Genomic DNA, 19,550 nt, shown 5'->3' with positions numbered 1-19,550 from the left:
TTCGAGTAAAACTTCCATTCGATTTGTTACAGACATCAATGTCTTCCTAAGGATGAAATGCAATAACTTTTTTAGAGCCAGTCAACATTTTATTTTGTACCACAAACGTTTTCTGACCTCATCTGTACTTTTTAGCGGTAATCAGATTTGATTTGCATTCTTGGAACAACATTTAATATGGTCAATAGCAAAAGAACACTAGATGATCATTTCTGATTATTCCTATATGTACTGTGCAGCATTCTTTACTAACAATAATTGCTTTGCAACATTTGCTGTATCCTCTGTCATCATGCAGTATTTGATTGACTTCTTTACATAACCTACTTTCACTCCCAAACAGTGCAGAGGCCCATGTCTAAAGAGTCTCTCCTCTGACCCGCAGCCCTGGCTGGTGCCTGCTGAAGTGTAGCGTTATGCGTGATAGCTCCATTGCCCAGTGGCTAGTTAGCCGCGGCGTTGACTCTCATTTGACACTCGATTGGCTCAAATGACACCATTACCATGTCTGCATGGCTAATGGCTTCCCCCGGGGGCCGCAGCAGAGGGGGAACATGCGTTTGGCGTGTCAGCTCGAGGTGAGAACACACATGAGCCAGACTCGGGGCCCCGTCCACACCCAAATCTATCCTGACACCTCTTAAGAGGCTCTCAGCATCAATGGCACTCCAGTGCAATTACCCTGTCGGTAATGACATAAGCACCCAGTTCCTTCCTGCCTCTCTCTGGCCGGGCAGCGGCCGGCTCCCTCAGGCCAGTAGATGGAGACTTTGTGGACCACACTGGCCTCAGAACAGTTGTTATTCGATCCCTTTAGGCTGAGAGATCGAGGAGCTGTGGGCCACGCTGGTGAGAGAGCAGCTGTTATCTGATCTCAGGCTGCGCTGAGCCTGTCCCTCAGTCGGATTGAATGTGATGTAGCTCAGCTAGCTGTCAAGATAACCGATTCCTCAGCAGCGACTGAAGAGGATATCCTCCGAAAGCTTCAGGTTTGAATGATTAGTTGTGATAACCTTGAAGAGTGCAGCCGGGGAACATATGATCGGCAGTCAGATTCGAGGTGATAACAGAGATCCCATGGGTCTTTTGGGGAGTGTTTCAAAACGTCTCCTGTGTCCATCTGCTGCTGTTTACAACCCGTCAGCTCATCTCGAACTAAAGTCACACTCAAACAAACTCATCAGGATTGTGGGTCATTATCTTTAAAGGTGATTAAATCACAATATCAACTTAAGATGTTGTCTCAACAAATGTGTTGGATTGCCATCAAAGCCAACATTTATGTGCCCTCAGTTGACTGTAATATCTTTTTGTTAACAACTGACTTTCCATGTAGGGTGTTGAAAAAGTTAAAGGGGCCCTATTCAAAGCTTTTTGTATGTAGTGTCTCCACTGGGACATGTCTCCATGCTATAATGTTTAAAAAACTCTATTGTTTTCATACTGCCTCTTTTCACCCTCTGTCTGAAACCAGAGCCCAGTCTGCTCTGATTGGTTAGCTGGCTGGCTCTGTTTTGATTGGTCAACCACTTAGAGATGTCCCGCCCCTTAGCCTCTTAGGTACAATGTGTTGTAGCACTAGCCAATAGTGGTAGTGTTACATAGTGATGTCACTATGTTACGTACGTAAACAAAGGAGTCCAATGGAGGCATCATCCACCCATCTTCTCCCGCTTCTCCGTGGTCGGGTCGCGGGGGTAGCAGTTCCAGCAGAGAGCCCCAAACTTTCTTTTCCCTGGCGACATCAACCAGCTCTGACTGGGGGATCCCAAGGCGCTCCCAGGCCAGCGAAGAGATATAATCTCTCCATCTGGTCCTAGGTCTACCCCTTGGTCTCTTCCCAGCTGGACGTGCCTGGAACATCTCCCTAGGGAGGCGCCCAGGTGGCATCCTAACTAGGTGCCCGAACCACCTCAACTGGCTTCTTTCGAGGCGAAGGAGGAGCGGCTCAACTCCGAGTCCCTCCCTGATGACCGAACTTCTCACCTTATCCCTAAGGGAGACACCAGCCACCCGGCGGAGGAAACCCATCTCGACCGCTTGTATCCGCGATCTCGTTCTTTTGGTCATGACCCATCCTTCATGACCATAGGTGAGGGTAGGAACGAAAATGGCCGGTAGACAGAGAGCTTTGCTTTCTGGCTCAGCTCCCTTTTCGTCACAACGGTGCGGTAAAGCGACTGCAGTACCGCTCCCGCTGCTCCAATTCTCCGGCCCATCTCACGCTCCATTGTTCCCTCACTTGAGAACAAGACCCCGAGATACTTGAACTCTTTCACTTTGGGTAAGGACTAGGGGTGTAACGGTATCCGTATTCGTCCCGTACCGCCACGGTTCGGACGTCACGGTTCGGCACATGCAATCACACGGCGAATACGCCTTTTTTTTTACGAGTGGGGAAAAAAGTCTGTCACTCAGGGCAGTATCCACTACACTATATATAATCCAGGGGGCGGTATTGCGCCTAAAAGCCAGCTGCCCGTAAATAACAAATGAAGAACAAGAACAAAACACAACAAAACTAACACAATACATGAAGAAGAAAAGTTAGTAGCTACGGGGAGTTCACACAACACACAGGAGCTAGTGACCCACCTGCTTCTTTTAAATCAGGTGTGTGGGAACATTTCGGGTTCCCTGTGGACTACAACAATGATGGGGCGCACCCCATCGTTGTTGTGGATCGGACGAGGACGGTATGTCGGCGTTGTTCGTCGGCGTTGTTCGTCGGCGTTGTTCGACGGCGTTGTTCGTCGGCGTTGTTCGACATGCTCAATCACATCCGAGTCAGTCTCAGTCCCCAGCGAGTGTTTTCTCGACGGCAGGTGACATAGTTACCGCCAACAGATCTGCCCTCACGACTGACAACGTAGACAAACTCATCTTTTTGAAGAACAACTTGAAAATAGAGTAAAGCTTGAGTACCTTTATTTAGGCATAATGGCCTCACACACTCACAAGTTAATTACACATGTTAGACATTGCTCCTAAAGGTACAGATTTTTATTTTGTTTTATATTTATCATTGTATTTATTTTATATTTTGACATCAGGAGATGTTATACAGTTCTGTATTGCCTTTTATTGATTGTGATTGAAACACTTCCTTATTTTTTATTTTAATATTTTCTTTTTAGTTGTACAGCTTATTTAACCTTTTTGTTTAACATCAGCAATTATAAATAATCTGGCCATCTGAGTGTGTGTGGTACTGTTTGTGGTTTCTTTTTAACTGTGTAATACAGTTAATGATTCCAAATGTTAGAGTTCCTTATTTTCATACCAAAACTTGCACTACTGTTAAAAATAAATAACAGCAAAAAAAATTATGCATTTGGGACTTTTTTTTGCTTTTCCTTGTTGTACCGAACCGTGAGCCCCAAACCGAGGTACGAACCGAACCGTGACTTCTGTGAACCGTTATACCCCTAGTAAAGACTCATTCCCTACTTGGAGTGGACAGTCCATCGGTTTCCTGCTGACAACAATGGCCTCAGATTTGGCAGGAGGCAATGGAGGCGTTTAATGCAAATACTGTTTAAAAATAGTTGTATAATCTTAGAAACATCAAATCATGCATCTAATAATGATTATATAAGGTTGAACTCGGGGACATATTGTGCTTAACAAGACTTTTATCTTCAACACTACCTGAAGGGACAACCCTACCACACAGCCCCCTTTTAGTTTTTTAAAATCCAGAGCAGCATCATTGTGGCCGCTCAGTAAACCAGTATTTTTTTAAATCTAATATGCAATTCTACCCGTTATACGTGTGGGTTCATATTATCTATCCTAAATACTGATCCCTCACCACCTTCACAGCTGAGAGTCGGAGCAACCGGCCAAGCCTTAGCACCGCACCTCTGCCGGGAACTGAATACCACGGTGGGCAGGGAAGTGTGCGTCACCCAGGCCTCAAACACTTTGTCTTTCTAACCGCCCAACACAAACACCAAGCCTCTGTCTCCGTGTGTTTCTGCTCCGTCAGAGTCCTAATCTTCTGTGTCACGGCTCTGGGGAGGAAGAATTGAGATGCCAGTGGGTTTCACGGCTCATGACAGGTGCCGCTCTGCTTCGCCCTCTAATTGTATCGTGTGGAGCTTTGTGCCACAAGCTGTGGTTAAGACTTTCTTCCAGCTGGGCCAATTGAAAGCCACGGTTCAGCGGAGTGGGTCGATGCCCGGAGAAATTCGGCGGTCTGGCGAAAACACGAAAGAAAAACACAATGTTTGCCCAACGATACAAACGCAACGAGTGATCTTCCTCCCGCCATTTTAGCTCTGTAATAAGGTCATTATGTTTTTTTTTTGTGTTGTATATTATTTCAGTGGTTCTTCTGCCTCCCCTCTCCTCTTCCACTGTCCTCCCCGTTGTGGTCACAGAGGCCTTGAAGTTGGCTGGACGGAGGTTCATTGTTATTGTTGGCGTGCGAGGTGATGCATTCTTCGTGCTGGATGTGTTTGGGGGAGAACAGAGGTGCTAGCCATGGAGTTAGCATCTCTGTAACTCAAGCATGACCGCTGCTGGCCTGCAACCTGCCAAAAGTTTAACACTAACACTCCAGTGTCCGCAGGCGTTCTCACCCTTTCACCTTCACCCTTTCTCTCCTCCTCACCATTTTTCAGACACTTTTTTTCTTCTGTCACTTATCGCGTGTTCTCTCTTGGCCTGAAGAAGCATTCAGATGTACAGCATTTTAGCACTTCTGTGTTTTTTTCATCGTTGTTAAATGCCTGAAATAAGGAGGAAATGCGACGTCATCTAGTTCTTCATAGCCATACTAGGGATGGGAATTTGAAAGCAATTGTATATTCGAATATTCGACACCCCAAAAAACGGTTAACCGGTTAACCGAAATGTACATATCCTATAAAAAAAACATTGGGTAAAAAATGTTTCACAATTTTTGTATTATATAATGTCCCTGATATGATGGTTTTATTATGTCTAATGTACATTGTCTGTAATAGTTATACATCACTCATCCTGTTGTTTCAGTTAGCTCTATAAAACTATCTTTAACTAACAAAGTGCAAATAAAGATCTTCCCCTTCTTCTCCAGGAGCCTGCAGGAGGGGGCCGTGTGTTCTCGGGGATCCAGCCCACTGGGGTGCCCCACCTGGGGAACTACCTGGGGGCTCTGGAGAACTGGGTGTCCCTGCAGAGCCAGTTCCCCTCCGTGCTGTACAGCATCGTGGATCTGCACTCCATCACTCAGCCTCAGGACCCGGCTCAGCTGCGCAGCAACATCCTGGACATGGCCGCCAGTCTGCTGGCCTGCGGCATCGACCCGGAGAGAGCCGTGCTCTTCCAGCAGTCTCAGGTGAGCGGGGGGGGGGTGGGTGCAGGAGTTGACCCAGAAGTTGGCATTGCAAGGAAGCCATAGAAAGATTGCCTATTGAACTTAATTTGATTCGGGTATTTTGCAGCAATAAGACTATAAGATGTTTATGATAATACAATACAAATTCCAAATGTTACCATGACTTGTACGGTTTTCAAAGAAACATGCCATAGATGACCATGTACTGCTAATGTGCTATGAGAGTTATGAGCTCATGTGTGGCTGAACATTCAGTTTCAATGAGTTGTATTTAGATGTCTGCTGTGTTTCATTAAAGGATGAGATTGTGTTATTGATGTAAAAGGTCACATGTCATGGCCATTTCCACTGATCATAACTCCATTGTTGAGGTCTACTAGAATAGATTTATACTGTGCAATTTTCGCATACAGCATCTCTGTAAAGTATGTGTATTCACTCTCTCCACTAAACGGCTCGCTGCAGCTCTTGCCCCCCCCTCCCTATGAGCCCAGTGTGCTCCGATTGGTCGGGACGTTGTGAATCGCGCTGAGCTCCGTGGAGGTGTTGTTTCCTTGTTTAGCGATACACAGCGAAACACAGCCAAACTCACCCTGAGCACACACAAAGTCACAGCCGAAGTCAAAACAATAAGTGTGGCTTGATATTGAGTCAGAAAAAGGTTGATACACGCTGTGAGAATGGGTCTGCAGTAGTGTTGTCACGATACCAACATTTTGGTTTCGATACCGATACCAAGTCAAGAATTGCGATTCCGATTATTTTTCGATACTTTTCTTAAAAAAAGGGAAACACGGAATATCGGCTTTAAAATTAGGAATAACAGATGATTTTAGCAGTCAGAACAACTAAAGCAGCAGGTTACTAAGAACAGAAACACCAAAGAGTCACATCTAATATAAATATATATAAAAGCATTTATTTTAATTGTGTAGCAGTGAGTTTAACATTTTGGCAGCACTGTTGAGCATTTTGAAAATGTATTTTCATGCCTCTGTGCAAGGCTGAGTCTTTCTATCTTTATAGTCACTGGTGTAAAGTAACTAAGTTCATAAACTCAAGTACTACTTGGGTACAATTTTGAGATACTTGTACTTTATTTAAGTATTTCAATGTTTCTTTTGCTACTTTGTACTTCTAATCCACTACAGTTCAGAGGTACATGGTGTACTTTTACCCCACTACATGTATTAGTGATGACTACTTTTACTGTCGCTACTTTAATACTTTTACTTGAGGAACATTTTGAATGCAGTACTTTTACTGTAACAGAGTATTCCTACACTCTGGTGCTTCTAGTACAAGACCTGAGTACTTCTACTTTTACTGTCGCTACTTTAACTATATTTTGATGATAATACTTTTGTACTTTCATTTGAGGAACATTTTGATTGCAGGATTGTTCCTACATTCTGGTACTTCTACTTTTACTCAAGTACAAGATATATACTTATACCACCTCCGTTTATAGCCTATGAAAAAAACTAATAGAAAACGAAGGCTAAAGCTAACGTTAGCAGATAGTGATGCTAGTTTGCTAGTTAAGTTTGCTCAACGATAATATTGCGACAGAAAAACTTTTCAGTGCACATCACGCTCTGCTGCTCCGACAGGAAGCTCTGCTCTGAACACCTGAACGGCCCGTTCACAGACTTCTGCCGTCTTTTTTGTCAACAAGCCGAGGCGCAGCGGCAGTTGCACTCCCACTTGCAGCCATGCTTCTCGTTTTCTCACATGCTCTGGCAGCTAGCGCGTGGCCGCGTGCAAGAGAGAGGGGAGGGACTTAGAGCGTTCTTGAGAGGAGCGGGACTGCAGGCACGGCTGCAGTGCAGGGAGTGGAAGCAGAGCGCTGAACACACACGGCTCTTATTAAAACGGCGCTTTTTCACGGGAGTACTTTTCCCCGTCATTCTTAAAGTACCGATACTAATGAAACGGAGGAATCGTACCGTTTTTAACGGCAGGGTATCGCGGTACCTTTCAAGTATCGGTACACCGTGCAACACTAGTCTGCAGAGAGAATGTCGCCGCGATCCCAACTGTCTGTTATCAGCCTGCAGCCAGGGAGGAGAGATCAGCAGAGCTGCATGCACTGAGTGTGTGAGGAAGTCCGTGGATTGGTCAATTTGGACCAATCAGCGGGGGCTTAACGTAACGGCTCCGCGGACGTAACGTAACGGCTCCGCGGATTGGTCCATTTCGTTCCGGGGACGACGTGACATCATGATGTCCCCGGAAGAATCAAATGGACAGTGACGTATCTCCAACGAGGCGTTTTGGGGAGGTACTTTCTGTTTTAGAGTTTTACTCGCTACAGGGTGTACTTTGAGGGTTTTGACTCTGCAGACCGTTTACATGCATAAAAACCTTCATAACACACAAGGGGACGGGCAATAACCGGAAAAGCATGACATGTCACCATTAAAGTCATTTCTGTTGCTACATTGGAAAAGTCAAGTAAATAATCAGCCTAATAGAAACTGTTAGCATTTACTGTGCATTGTACGATGTCAATCTTTTTAACACATGCTAGAGTGGATGTAAGCGGTCGTTTGATTGCAAACTTCAATATCGTTGTTGCCCGACATGTTTGTGCACACACATATATTTCATGTCTGCACATTTATTTCACATGTTGCTGTTAAACAAAACATTAGCTTGATAAATACACTTGTGGGCTCTGTGCAAGTTGGTTAGTACAGTACTCTCTTATGAATACATGTTGTTTTTAGAAATCAGATGTTATGTTGTTTACGAGTTTGGCAGGGAGTCAGTTGGACATCGTTCACTGTTTATTTTCCCGCCGACATGTTTACCTGCCGAAGAGTGTGAGCCAGTCAACCCCAGCAGCGCTGATTCAATCGCTCCTGATTCTTATCTCGCCTGTTTGCAGAGGCTATGAAAGCACACGCCTCCGTAACCCAGCGTTACATCTGGCTTCGGCCGCAGAAGGAGAAGGAGAAGCGAATGACCGTCTTAACATTTGCAGCGCTTCAGCAGATCGAAAATGTCACGTTTAAATTCACAGAGAGAGATCAGAACAGCTGTTTGTTCCTTCCTTCGATACTGCGTTTTCTTTTCTTTACCGCGTGTGTAGAAGTTGAAGTGTGTGCGAGAAAGTGCGTGTGTGAGTTCAGTCCACACATACACACATACACACACACACATACACACACACACACACACAGTCCTATTTTGATTCCCGTTTAGCTTGATGCCACATAGCTTGGCAGCGCTGAGACCTTCCTGTTGAGCACGCCTGCTCCACGTGTGAAAACACAACAACTGCCCAAACAGATACTCCACTTCATTGAAGAAAGAAAACTGTGGGTTAGGGTGAACTGAAGTCAGTGGTATCAAACAGGAAGGGAATGAACCGGCACATCCTCAGTTCCTCTGGATGTCTATCAAGGTATTGAGAAGGAAAGTGGATTCACGGCACCGGACCAACTGTTGGCTGTTCTCTCAAAGCCCTTTTGAATACGTTTTATTGTACTTTAAACCATATCCAAACCCTATTTCTGCGCTGTCATCCACATCTGTGCCATCTCTTGTCTGTCTGCAGGGTGTAATGCACACCGACCCCCTGCACCCCGAATCCTGCTTTATGTCACGCTGCCCACAATGCTTTTCAAGAAACGAGAGAAAGGGCCAATGAAGGCAATGCCGCCGCCGTCGTCCATACACTTTAATTTGCAGGATGTTCCACACACACGCACGCACGCGCACACACACACACACACACACACACACACACACACACACACACACACACACACACACACACACACACACACACACACACACACACACACACACTTACTTACTTTCAGGACAGCCTCCATGAAAGCGGATATGTTGGAGTAATTGTACCACTGCCAGATGCACAAGCTACTCTACATTAACATTCACCCAATCATTGCTTCACCAAAACATGTTGGTTATATTTATTCGTTTATTTACACGACCACTTCGTTCAATTCAAACTAACTTCTTATTTAAAATCATCACTGTAAAACAAACGACCACGATAAAAGCAGATGATGAGAGGATGATGGATCGAGTTTAAGTGTACCGATGATTATAAGATACTTACATTAATAACCCACAAAGTGACCACATCTGATCCAGGCTGGTTTCCTGTGGATGTTATTCACACATTCTCACTACTATGTGTGTATTTAATGTATTTATGAGCTGTGGATATGTATGTTAATGTCGTCTAAGAGTCTACTTTTGTTGACACTTGTTAAGAGCAGTGTAGATATCTCGGGCAGCTCCAGTCTGAATAATTAGATGAATAAAAGCAAAATGAATCCGTGATTGGGTGCATAATAATCTATTGTTTCTAATTGAAGCTGACGGTAGACACAGGTGTGACCAGGTGCACCTGTGGGGAGTGGAGAGAGGAAGCAGTTCTCCTCTCTGCCACTCGGAGGCGCTACAGAGTCACCCTCCTCCTGTCACACACCCCTCACCCATTCGTCTGCTTGTCTAATCTGGCTGCTCCATAGTTTCTTCCACTTATTTTCCTCTGCTGCGCTGAGGTGACGAGGGACTGAATAAAGTTCGACATAAAGTACATGTGTCCATTTCTAAATATGCATGTATAGTGTTAATTGCCTATTGTTTAAATTAGTATTATATTTGAAAACTACAACAACAATAACAATGTAGTCCTGATACCTGAACATCACATGGCAGGGTGCAATGTTCATCTGGTTTTCTTTAGTAAAAACATGAATTACTGGATCCATATTTCACAGCAACAGGTGTTATCAGAATATGAGTTCCCGATTGATGAGACAAAAGATTTGCAGGTGCTTGTGATTCACTTAGGAAGAAGTACTCATAGACCTGAGACTTACACAGCAGGAAATATGAACACATTAACGGTGAAAATGGTTAATAATCCAAGATGAACTAAAACAGCATCCATATATGATCTCGTGTAATCGAGTTATAGCATCTTATAATAATAATAATAATAATAATAATACACTTTATTTGTAGAGCACCTTTCATGCACAAAGCAACCCAAAGTGCTTTACAGAAAACAATATTAAAATAATATCAAAATAACTACAGAAGAAGATAAAACATCTGCAATGATCCTAATGAAATTCCCGTGAATTAAAGCTGACAAGAAATTAAAATATGTTGAAATAAAACAATTTAAAAAAGCAAATAAAGGAGAAAGGAAATCTTGAAAAGGATGTGTAAAGGTCTTCTAACAGACCCTTCTTCCCTGATGTGTCCCTGCCTCACCCCCTCCCCCCCCCGCAGGTGTCGGAGCACGCTGAGCTCTCCTGGATCCTCGGCTGTCTGACCTCTATGCCCCGCCTCCGACACCTGCCGCAGTGGAAGGTCAGACTCTGCACACACTCACAAATAAACAAACACTAAAGGATTACATTGAAGCATGCTGTATGTAGCAAAGTACAACTCATGGAGGTAACTCTGCACTTACTAAATAATGACCTTAAATTAATACTAAACCCCCAAAACTACTCTCTGTCTTGTGTATTAATGACGTTTCTCACTTGCCTCCATCCAAAACTATACTAAAACATCTGCATATACGGCAGATTTAAACTATAAATACAATTAATACAACTCAGAAATTCACAATTTGTGAAAATACTTTTTTTCCAAAGTGTATTTTTCATGTCCTAATGCCTTGCTTGGAAATATTGGGGGTATCAGAAAGAGCTACTATACAACTTTAACCCCTTATTCTCCAGCCTTGAGCAATATACCGTACTTTCCGGACTATAAAGCGCACCAGCATATAAGCCGCAGCAGCTAAATTGTCCGTCTGTCTTGCTCTCGTTCTGTCTCTCGGTTCCACTTTCACTTTGGCGCGCTACCTGTCTCACTCTTTTCCGGCCTCCAGCTTTTCCTGCTGGAGCCCGCCGCTTAAAGGTGGCGGGCGCGGACCGGTCATAGAGCCCATAGCGTTAAAGGCGGTTAATTTTACCTGTGAAATCCATAGATTTAGGAGGTTCCCTAGTGGCCGCTAGCTGTACAAAAAAAATGGGGGGGAAAGTCGCGGCTTATAGTCCGAAAAGTACGGTAAATATATATATATCGAAGCAGCTTGATTATGCTTTGCTTCACAGATGAAAAACCTATTATTATTATTATTATTATTATTATTAAAACTGTTTCTTCCCTTCAAATGGTATCGACTGTCATCATGGAGACACAATGCCAAGTCATATTGTGAATGGTTTGATGTGAAATCCAATCAGTCCAACCCTAATATCCAGTTCCTCGAAGCGGTTGGATCTGTTTCTGACCAACTGTTTCATCAACTGGAGATGAAAAGTATTTATTTCATAGCTCAATTAAATCCTAACTATCTTTGATTTCTGTGAAAGAAATGTTTAAGCCAAATCTTTCATCCAACAATCTGCAGATGACGTTTGTTTCTTTTACAGCCAATAACGTAAACTGTGATTATTATTCATATTGTATTTCTATCAAAGCTTGGACCCCCTCTATCTTCCTTAACATACATGCTGATTTAATTATCACTTCATATGTGCTTAACTTCGGATTAAACGTTGTAAATTAACAATACTTTTTCAACTCGATCTGAATTCCCAGCATTTATCAAACATCCCTGTTGCATTACAGTTACAGAGAAACTCCCCCGGCCACATCGAGTGTATTAAAGACCAAGTGGGGGGAGAAACTCCTTTTGCTTTCCCCACACACGGGCTGATGTCGGACACGCTGTGAAGTGTCACGGCAACTCATCCGCACCAGTTTGTCTGAGAATCGGCGAAAAAGTGAAAGTCTATTTCCATGGCAAAGAAAACAATCAACTTCAGTCAGTCTTCCCCCACTTGTACTTTTTGTATTTCCCGCCTGCATATTGAACTTCATTTCCTCCCTCTGTGTTCTCCTTAGATGAAGAGCAAACAGAAGAACGAGGGCAGTGTCGGTCTCTTCACCTATCCCGTCCTCCAGGCGGCAGATATCCTCCTCTACAAGTGAGACGTGTGTGTGTGTGTGTGTGTGTGTGTGTGTGTGTGTGTGTGTGTGTGTGTGTGTGTGTGTGTGTGTGTGTGTGTGTGTGTGTGTGTGTGTGTGTGTGTGTGTGTGTGTGTGTGTGTGTGTGTGTGTGTGTGTGTGTGTGTGTGTGTGTGTGTGTGTGTGTGTGTGTGTGTGTGTGTGTGTGTGTGTGTGTGTGTGTGTGTGTGTGTGTGTGTGTGTGTGTGTGTGTGTGTGTGTGTGTGTGTGTGTTTTAACGAAGCCGTTTCATCTTTTCTCCGTACAAAGAAGGCTGTTGTTTGCGTGTTTAATTTATTGTTACACATCCATATATTCCAGACTTTCAGACTCCAGGAAATCCGAGAAATCATTTTCTTCGTTTTCCATGATCTATATTCCTCCTAGAAATGGATACAACCCTTTGCTTTCTATGCGGATGTATTTGCCCGTAGAAAGCTGGTTAGACGACACACACACCCGTCCTGTTCAGAAGCAGATTGATGCAAAAGGCCAACATCGTTTCATTATTATCCATCCGCTGTGTGGGTCGTGGGAGAAATCTATCACACGGAGGATATCCCCAAATGTGGACAAACGCCAACAAAAATTATCCACACAAATATTTTTTTATTTAGTGATGAGTCAGCCCTTTGGCACTCCTTCATAAATACAAAATGCAGTAAGACAGCTGGTCTGCTGCGGTTTGAGAGAAAGCGCCTGATGATGAGTTGGTGGTCGCTTGTTAATAAAGAAAAACCAAGCTGCAAATATTTCTCCTCCGTGGTTTCCATTTGAACCGCCGAACACAGAAGGCTTAATACCTGCGTAGCAACTCATCGATTACGCTTTCTGGATTGTATTAAAGACGATATTAATGGTTTACTTCCTCCCCGGTGACCGTTCCGAAGATCCGACCTTGAGCTCCGGCAGAGTCTCCGATCCGCGCTCACACCATGTTGATGAAGCTCACGTTGTGTCTCGTCTTCGCCTCTCAGGTCGACTCACGTGCCCGTCGGAGAGGATCAGGTCCAACATCTGGAGCTGGCGCAGGATCTCGCTCGAATCTTCAACAACCGCTACGGAGATCTGTTCCCCGAACCCGCCGCGCTGCTCAGTGAGGACACATTCCTGCACACACTCCGACACACACATTTACAGGCTTCACGGCACACACACACACACACACACACTCCGTTTGATTATATACGAAGGCCAGCTCGGACAATATAGATCACTGTTTGCAAAGGTTTTTTTTGCCGGAGTTCAGTAGCTTTCACTTTTTATTTTTAGATGCAAAAAGTATTCAGTAGTTTTATTTCTTTCCTGTTTCTGTGGAGAGGGAAACAAAACGTTTGAATAGTGTTCCATAATTCATCACAGCTCATGAAACTCCTTTGAAAGAAATCCCAGTCTTAGCAGCTTTTAAAATAGATATCAAACCTTTTATACTGCAGACGGTATATCGAGGTATGTTTCAAATGGAAGAACTTTCTCTGAGTGGCACATATTTATGGAGAGAGTGCGACAGGGATTTATGGTTTTAAAAATCCTTTTTGTTTAAAAACACGGCCTTCAAGCACTTTTCTTCCTTAAACAATTCTCCTTGCAAAAACTATTTTCATAATCTACCAATGCGGTTAGAATGTGTCAAGAAGTTTTATTAGAAATCAGGTAGTTTCAGTTTCAAAAAGGAGAGTGGATCTTGATTCTTGAAACAAGCACGAATTGAGCACTTTGCAAGAATGAAAACCATAACAATCTAGAACAGTGGTTCCGAACCTGGGGGATCGCAGGGGGGGCGCCAAAGATCACAGGGGGGGGGGGGCTCAGATGATTTGAGGCCAAATATCATATTTAGACTTTTTTTTTTCTTTTTTTTTTTTTACATATAATTGTAAGGCAATACATGATTGTCACTAAAAGCCTTGTCTCTACATTACAATAAAATATAAAAAATAATTGACTAATTAATTTTAATAAAAATTCAAGTTAGTATTAAAGGCAGAAAAAGACAGAAATGTATAATTCTTTCTATAGAAATGTTTCTTCCGCCCGTAAAGTGTCCAAACCAGGCTTGTCTGGATAAGCGCATGTTTAAAACAGTCATTGTCCATGCCGGTTTCAGTTGGATTATTTGTCACAGTTGCTCCGATCAGATCGGTCTCCTCCATTTTGTAGATTATTTACGACTTTTTAATCCACATAACCACATCGGCAAAATCCGGCTTACTTTGAGCATGTGTTTTAAACAGTTTAATCCCTTTGTGAATTGTTTCCACTTGCGCCGTCCTTTCATTTCTTCATTCAGCGGGAATCCAAATGAATTAATCCTGAGTCCAACAACCATCAAAGTCGCTCCAATAGAGCTCCTTAATTACGCTTTCATCCTCCTTTAACAAAGTACTTCACATTCATCCAGTTTGTGACAGTAGCTGTAGCATTTTTGAGACTTTTAAACTTTAATTACCGCTGTTGCGCCCCCCCCCCCTTGTGTGTGTGTGGGGGGGGGGGGGGGCGCAACTTCCAACAGGAGTCATTTGGGGGAGCTCTTGGTAAAAAAGGTTGGGAACCACTGATCTAGAAGATACTTTTAGTTTTAGCAGAGCATATTCCAGCGTGTATATTCTCTTCTTCTGTAAATACAAGAGACTGACGCCAGTGATTTCCGTCAGACCCTGTTTCAGCAGCTGGAAACATCTGGATGGTGATGCTATCCGAGCTTGTCCAGCAGACAAAGAACGAGAACAAACGGCGATGAGCAAAACAACACATCTTGGCATCATAGCCTTTATTAGATGGCGCTAAAGGTCGAGAGATGAAAAGGAAACGAGGCAGATAAACGGTGAGAGCGATGCTACAGAGGCCACCGGAGAGATTTGGGTTATATTAAACTCTTATGCTACAGAAACGCTCCGGTATGTACTTATTTACGCGTCATATCCCCAAAGAAAGATGCCACATTTATCAGAAGTAAAGTCTTTTTGAAAGATGCAAAAACTACAATGTCTATGGTTTGTATTATTTCTTCCAATATGTTTCCTACTGCTTCATGCCTCGCTCTCTGTGTTCACTGATGCTCACAGAGTTCCTTTTACTTTCATTTCCTCACATGATAAGATTTATCTGAGCAGCATTTTGCTATTTCTTGGATAGTAATGAAAGCTTTCATTTCCTCTGGGAGTAATCTGTGGAACAACTTTTAAAGGGGGAACTCATATCCCTTGTTGTTTCTATGCTTAAAGGTGGGGTAGGTCATTTTGGAGAAACCAGCTGGAGTGCGCTAGAATTTGAAAATACACAGCTGGAACAAATCTGCCACTTCCTTCCAGAGCCCCTCCTCCAACACACACGAACGCCACATGACCAATGAGGGCACGACGTAAGTTTGTGCACAGATGGAAGGCTGACAGGCAGGTAGGCCATCCAGTTACTTTAGCCGGGCCGGCTCAGATGATTGGTCGTGCTTTTTACAGCGCCACGGCTTCCAGAGATGATGTTTCTGTCAAAGCACTTAAGATATTCATTGCTATCGGGATGTTAAGAGCATTCCATGGAATATAACAAGTGTATCTCGAGCCGGTTTCTCAAACTGACCTACCCCACCTTTCAAGTTGAATGTCATTTAGTGTGCTGCCGTGTTGGTCACGTCTCCCGTTGCAAATTATATATTTTTACTTGTTAAATAGTGGTCAAATTTAAAATGAGACTTTCAGGGGAAATATTAGGCCGTCCAGAAAAGATGTATCGCACAACATGACGTGATTACAGTCTGACTTTGGAAAGATGACGGTGTGTTTTCCGGTATGTTCTCACACATGGCTAACATGCCCCTCGCCCCGGTTCATCCTCACTGATGATCAGCATCATAAAAGCACAAGATGGAGTCACTCATGTGTGCAGAGCAGCTTTGATTAAAGACATATTCATCCACTTGTATCAGAATAATAAAGTGATAATGGATGTCCTCAAGATGACTTCAGGGAGGCGGTTTCGTGTGTGTGAGAGTGTGTGTGGCATAGTGTGTGTGTGTGGTTCAAACTAGCAGATCCTGTCTTCATGTTCTGTTCTTCGAAGTTGCCAATCACCGTCTTCCCTTTGAAACCAACCCAAAGACCTTTTTAAGTAAGGACGTCTCGCGGGGGACAAACAGGATGTGGCACATGGGAAGGATGTGGACTTCTGTTATGGGATAGAATAATAGATGGAGCTTGCAAGATGGCGGAAGGACGTGGGATGATAAATGAGAGAGGAAGGGAAATCCCTGATCTCCCAGTCTGCACATCACTTCACACCGAGAGACGTCTGCTGCGCGCGCACACACACACACACACACTCAATCAATCAATCAGCGTCTACATTGACTTGATAAACCACGAGGCGTTTCACATCTTAACTTAAAGAATTGACCGAAATCCATCAGTAGATATTAAAAATGTACTTATTTATTTCCATTCTTTTATGGATTGCACATGTGTCCGTCCTGGGAGAGCGATCCTTTCAGACGTTTCTCTTCCTGACGTTTCTCCCATGTTAAAGATTTTCCTCGTGCGCTGTAACGGTCCAAGGACGGAGTCATATGTTACATATTGTACAGATTGTAAAACAAATGGACTTGACTAGTTCCCAAGGAAATGTCTTTCCAGAGTCAATGAACGAGTGCTTGAACAACAATACGTTTGTTTACTGAAGATCTATTCACAATTACAACGTACAAAATACAATAACATCAAAATGCTTACACGTTCATTTGGGTTATTATCGTACAGGCCTCGCTGCCCTCTGATTGGTGGAGGTTGTTGTCAGGGTAACATGCAATCTGAGGAGATGATTTGCTGACACTCGGCAGAGCTCTGAATCTACATTTTGTTTTTGATTTATAATCCATATTCCTATAAGATACAAAAGGATGTAGGATTCTACTTATTTGTATTATTAACTCAAATGTTTTTTTCTACAACATCGTCCCTCACTCTGATTCTGACAGCTGACTTTTGTGATTTGAATAGATATACGACGTAGAAGGATATTTGCAATCTGTCAAACACTTTAACCGGTGGTTTTGTATATTGTATTATTTCAGGATGGCTCAAGAAGACTGGAGGCAGGAGCCAATTATTTTGGGCGTTAACTTGCAAGAAAAGGCTTCAGGCATCCAATAGAATCTCTTGATCCAGTCACAGATATTACATCATGTTGACTCTTAACCTTAGACGTCATCATGGTCTGCGGTGTGCGTGCTGAAGACCCAGATACAAAATGTTTACTAAATACAAGATATCGACATACATTTATATACTATAGTAGATGTCTTGCTTTGAAGTAAATATATTGTGTTTAATATTATTTTTCTCCTCATCCGACTAACACATTTCCTGATCTGATCCTCACTCAGGCGCCACGCGAAAGGTCAAATCCCTCCGCGACCCTTCAGTCAAAATGTCCAAATCCGACCCCCACATGATGGCGACCATCAGCCTCACGGACTCCTCGGACGACATCGCCCTCAAGCTGCGTCGCGCCGTCACCGACTTCAACTCGGAGGTGACCTTCGACCCGGAGACGCGGCCCGGCGTGTCCAACCTGGTGACGATCCACGCTGCCATGGCGATGATCGGCGTGGAGGAGGCGGTGTCTCAGGCCGCCGGGCTGGACACGGGGGCTTATAAGAGGCTGGTGACTGAGGCGGTGATCCAGAGGGTTACACCAATCAGAGAGGAGATCCAGAGGCTGAGGGCGGACCCCCAACACCTGGAGGGGGTGCTGCGGGAGGGGGGCTGCCGGGCGCGAGAGTTAGCGGCACCTGTCCTGAGGGAGGTCCGGCAGAGGGTGGGCTTCTCCTGAGAGGAGCTGGGGAATAGAGCTGGGTTTAAACTGCAGGATGGACATCAAGCTGTATTCCTGTGACTGTTGACATCTCCAGGATATCCAAGCCGTAACCCATGACAGCAACAGGCGCTGGGAGCAAAGTGGAAAGGACTCCAACGTCATGACTTGAAACTGATTTGCTGATAGTTTGCCCTCTATGTTTGTCTTCTGTCTTTATCTCATTTACATAAATGGGGGGGGGGACGTCGTTTAAAGCAGTGCTAATGTTGGTCTTCTCCGTCCAAACAAGACAACATGTCCCTTTTGTTTCTGCACATGGACACTTCTTTTTAAGACTGCTACTTATTTATCTGTTTGTCTGTGGAGTTTTAAACGTATGTGTTTTCCAGAATACCACATGCTATTCTTTACCGTGTCTTGTCTTTATGCTTCTTGATGCTAGCGGTTCTCGGCCAATCTGCCGTGCCACTAAAATCAAGGACACGTTGGAGCAATATATTCGAAGACGTAACTTATATAGTTATACAGGTCTTGAACGGTGTCCAACAGAGAGGTTCAATAAAGACCAATGATACACGAGTGAAGGATTGTCTCGTCTCTAGCTGCTGCATGAAACTCTTCGTGTGTGTGTGTGTGTGTGTGTGTGTGTGTGTGTGTGTGTGTGTGTGTGTGTGTGTGTGTGTGTGTGTGTGTGTGTGTGTGTGTGTGTGGTGTGTGTGTGTGTGTGTGTGTGTGTGTGTGTGTGTGTGTGTGTGTGTGTGTGTGTGTGTGTGTGTGTGTGTGTGTGTGTGTGTGTGTGTGTGTGGGAATATTTGTATTAGTGTTGTTTGCTTATTTTACAGTTTTATCTTTTTGACAAGAAAATAAGAGAAGACATGATGTTTTATATATTTGCAGCTCAACCGTTTTTTTATTTATTGAGACTACGTACTGACGCAAGTGGACACAAACTGATGCCTATTACACAACCTTACATTTAATATACACACACACACACACACACACACACACACACACAGTCCAGCCAGCTATGCTAACCCTTCTCTGGTACTAGCTCTGTCCTGTGATGTTACATGTGCTCGGGTGTTAGATCAATAGCCATGTATCATTAACCTACATACACACACACACACACACACACACACACACACACACACTTCAGAGGTAAATAGTAACTCAAAATTAGTACTTTGTGGTATATGCTTGATGGTACCTATTTTTAGCTACTTCATACTCAATACTAGGTTTATCAAATAAAACTTAGCGCAGTAAAAATACCAATATTTGAGTAGCAGGGAATACAAATGCTCAGTACCTCAAAATAGAAACAAATCTTAGTTACATTACACACTGGCACCATAAACACAATCTAACATTTGGCTGTTTACACATTAAC

General features: G+C 43.7%; 1 protein-coding gene across 1 annotated transcript in view; it reads left to right on the top strand.

Annotated features, from left to right (window-relative positions):
• wars2 (tryptophanyl tRNA synthetase 2, mitochondrial) overlaps nucleotides 1–18,733 on the top strand; it is a 76,544-nt gene extending 57,811 nt beyond the window's left edge. Inside the window, exons 3-7 of the mRNA XM_034110515.2 lie at nucleotides 5,066–5,326; nucleotides 10,613–10,693; nucleotides 12,245–12,327; nucleotides 13,324–13,442; nucleotides 17,721–18,733. Of these exons, the coding sequence (XP_033966406.1) occupies nucleotides 5,066–5,326; nucleotides 10,613–10,693; nucleotides 12,245–12,327; nucleotides 13,324–13,442; nucleotides 17,721–18,169 (993 nt within the window). The 3' untranslated portion in view covers nucleotides 18,170–18,733. The remainder of the gene's footprint in view (nucleotides 1–5,065; nucleotides 5,327–10,612; nucleotides 10,694–12,244; nucleotides 12,328–13,323; nucleotides 13,443–17,720) is intronic.
• Nucleotides 18,734–19,550: the final 817 nt, after the last annotated feature.

This window comes from Pseudochaenichthys georgianus, chromosome 21, assembly GCF_902827115.2.
Source record: "Pseudochaenichthys georgianus chromosome 21, fPseGeo1.2, whole genome shotgun sequence".
In the NCBI taxonomy this organism is placed as follows: Eukaryota; Metazoa; Chordata; class Actinopteri; order Perciformes; family Channichthyidae; genus Pseudochaenichthys; species Pseudochaenichthys georgianus.
The sequence above is the reverse complement of the archived record's forward strand: the minus strand, read 5'-3'. Positions and strand labels throughout refer to the sequence as shown.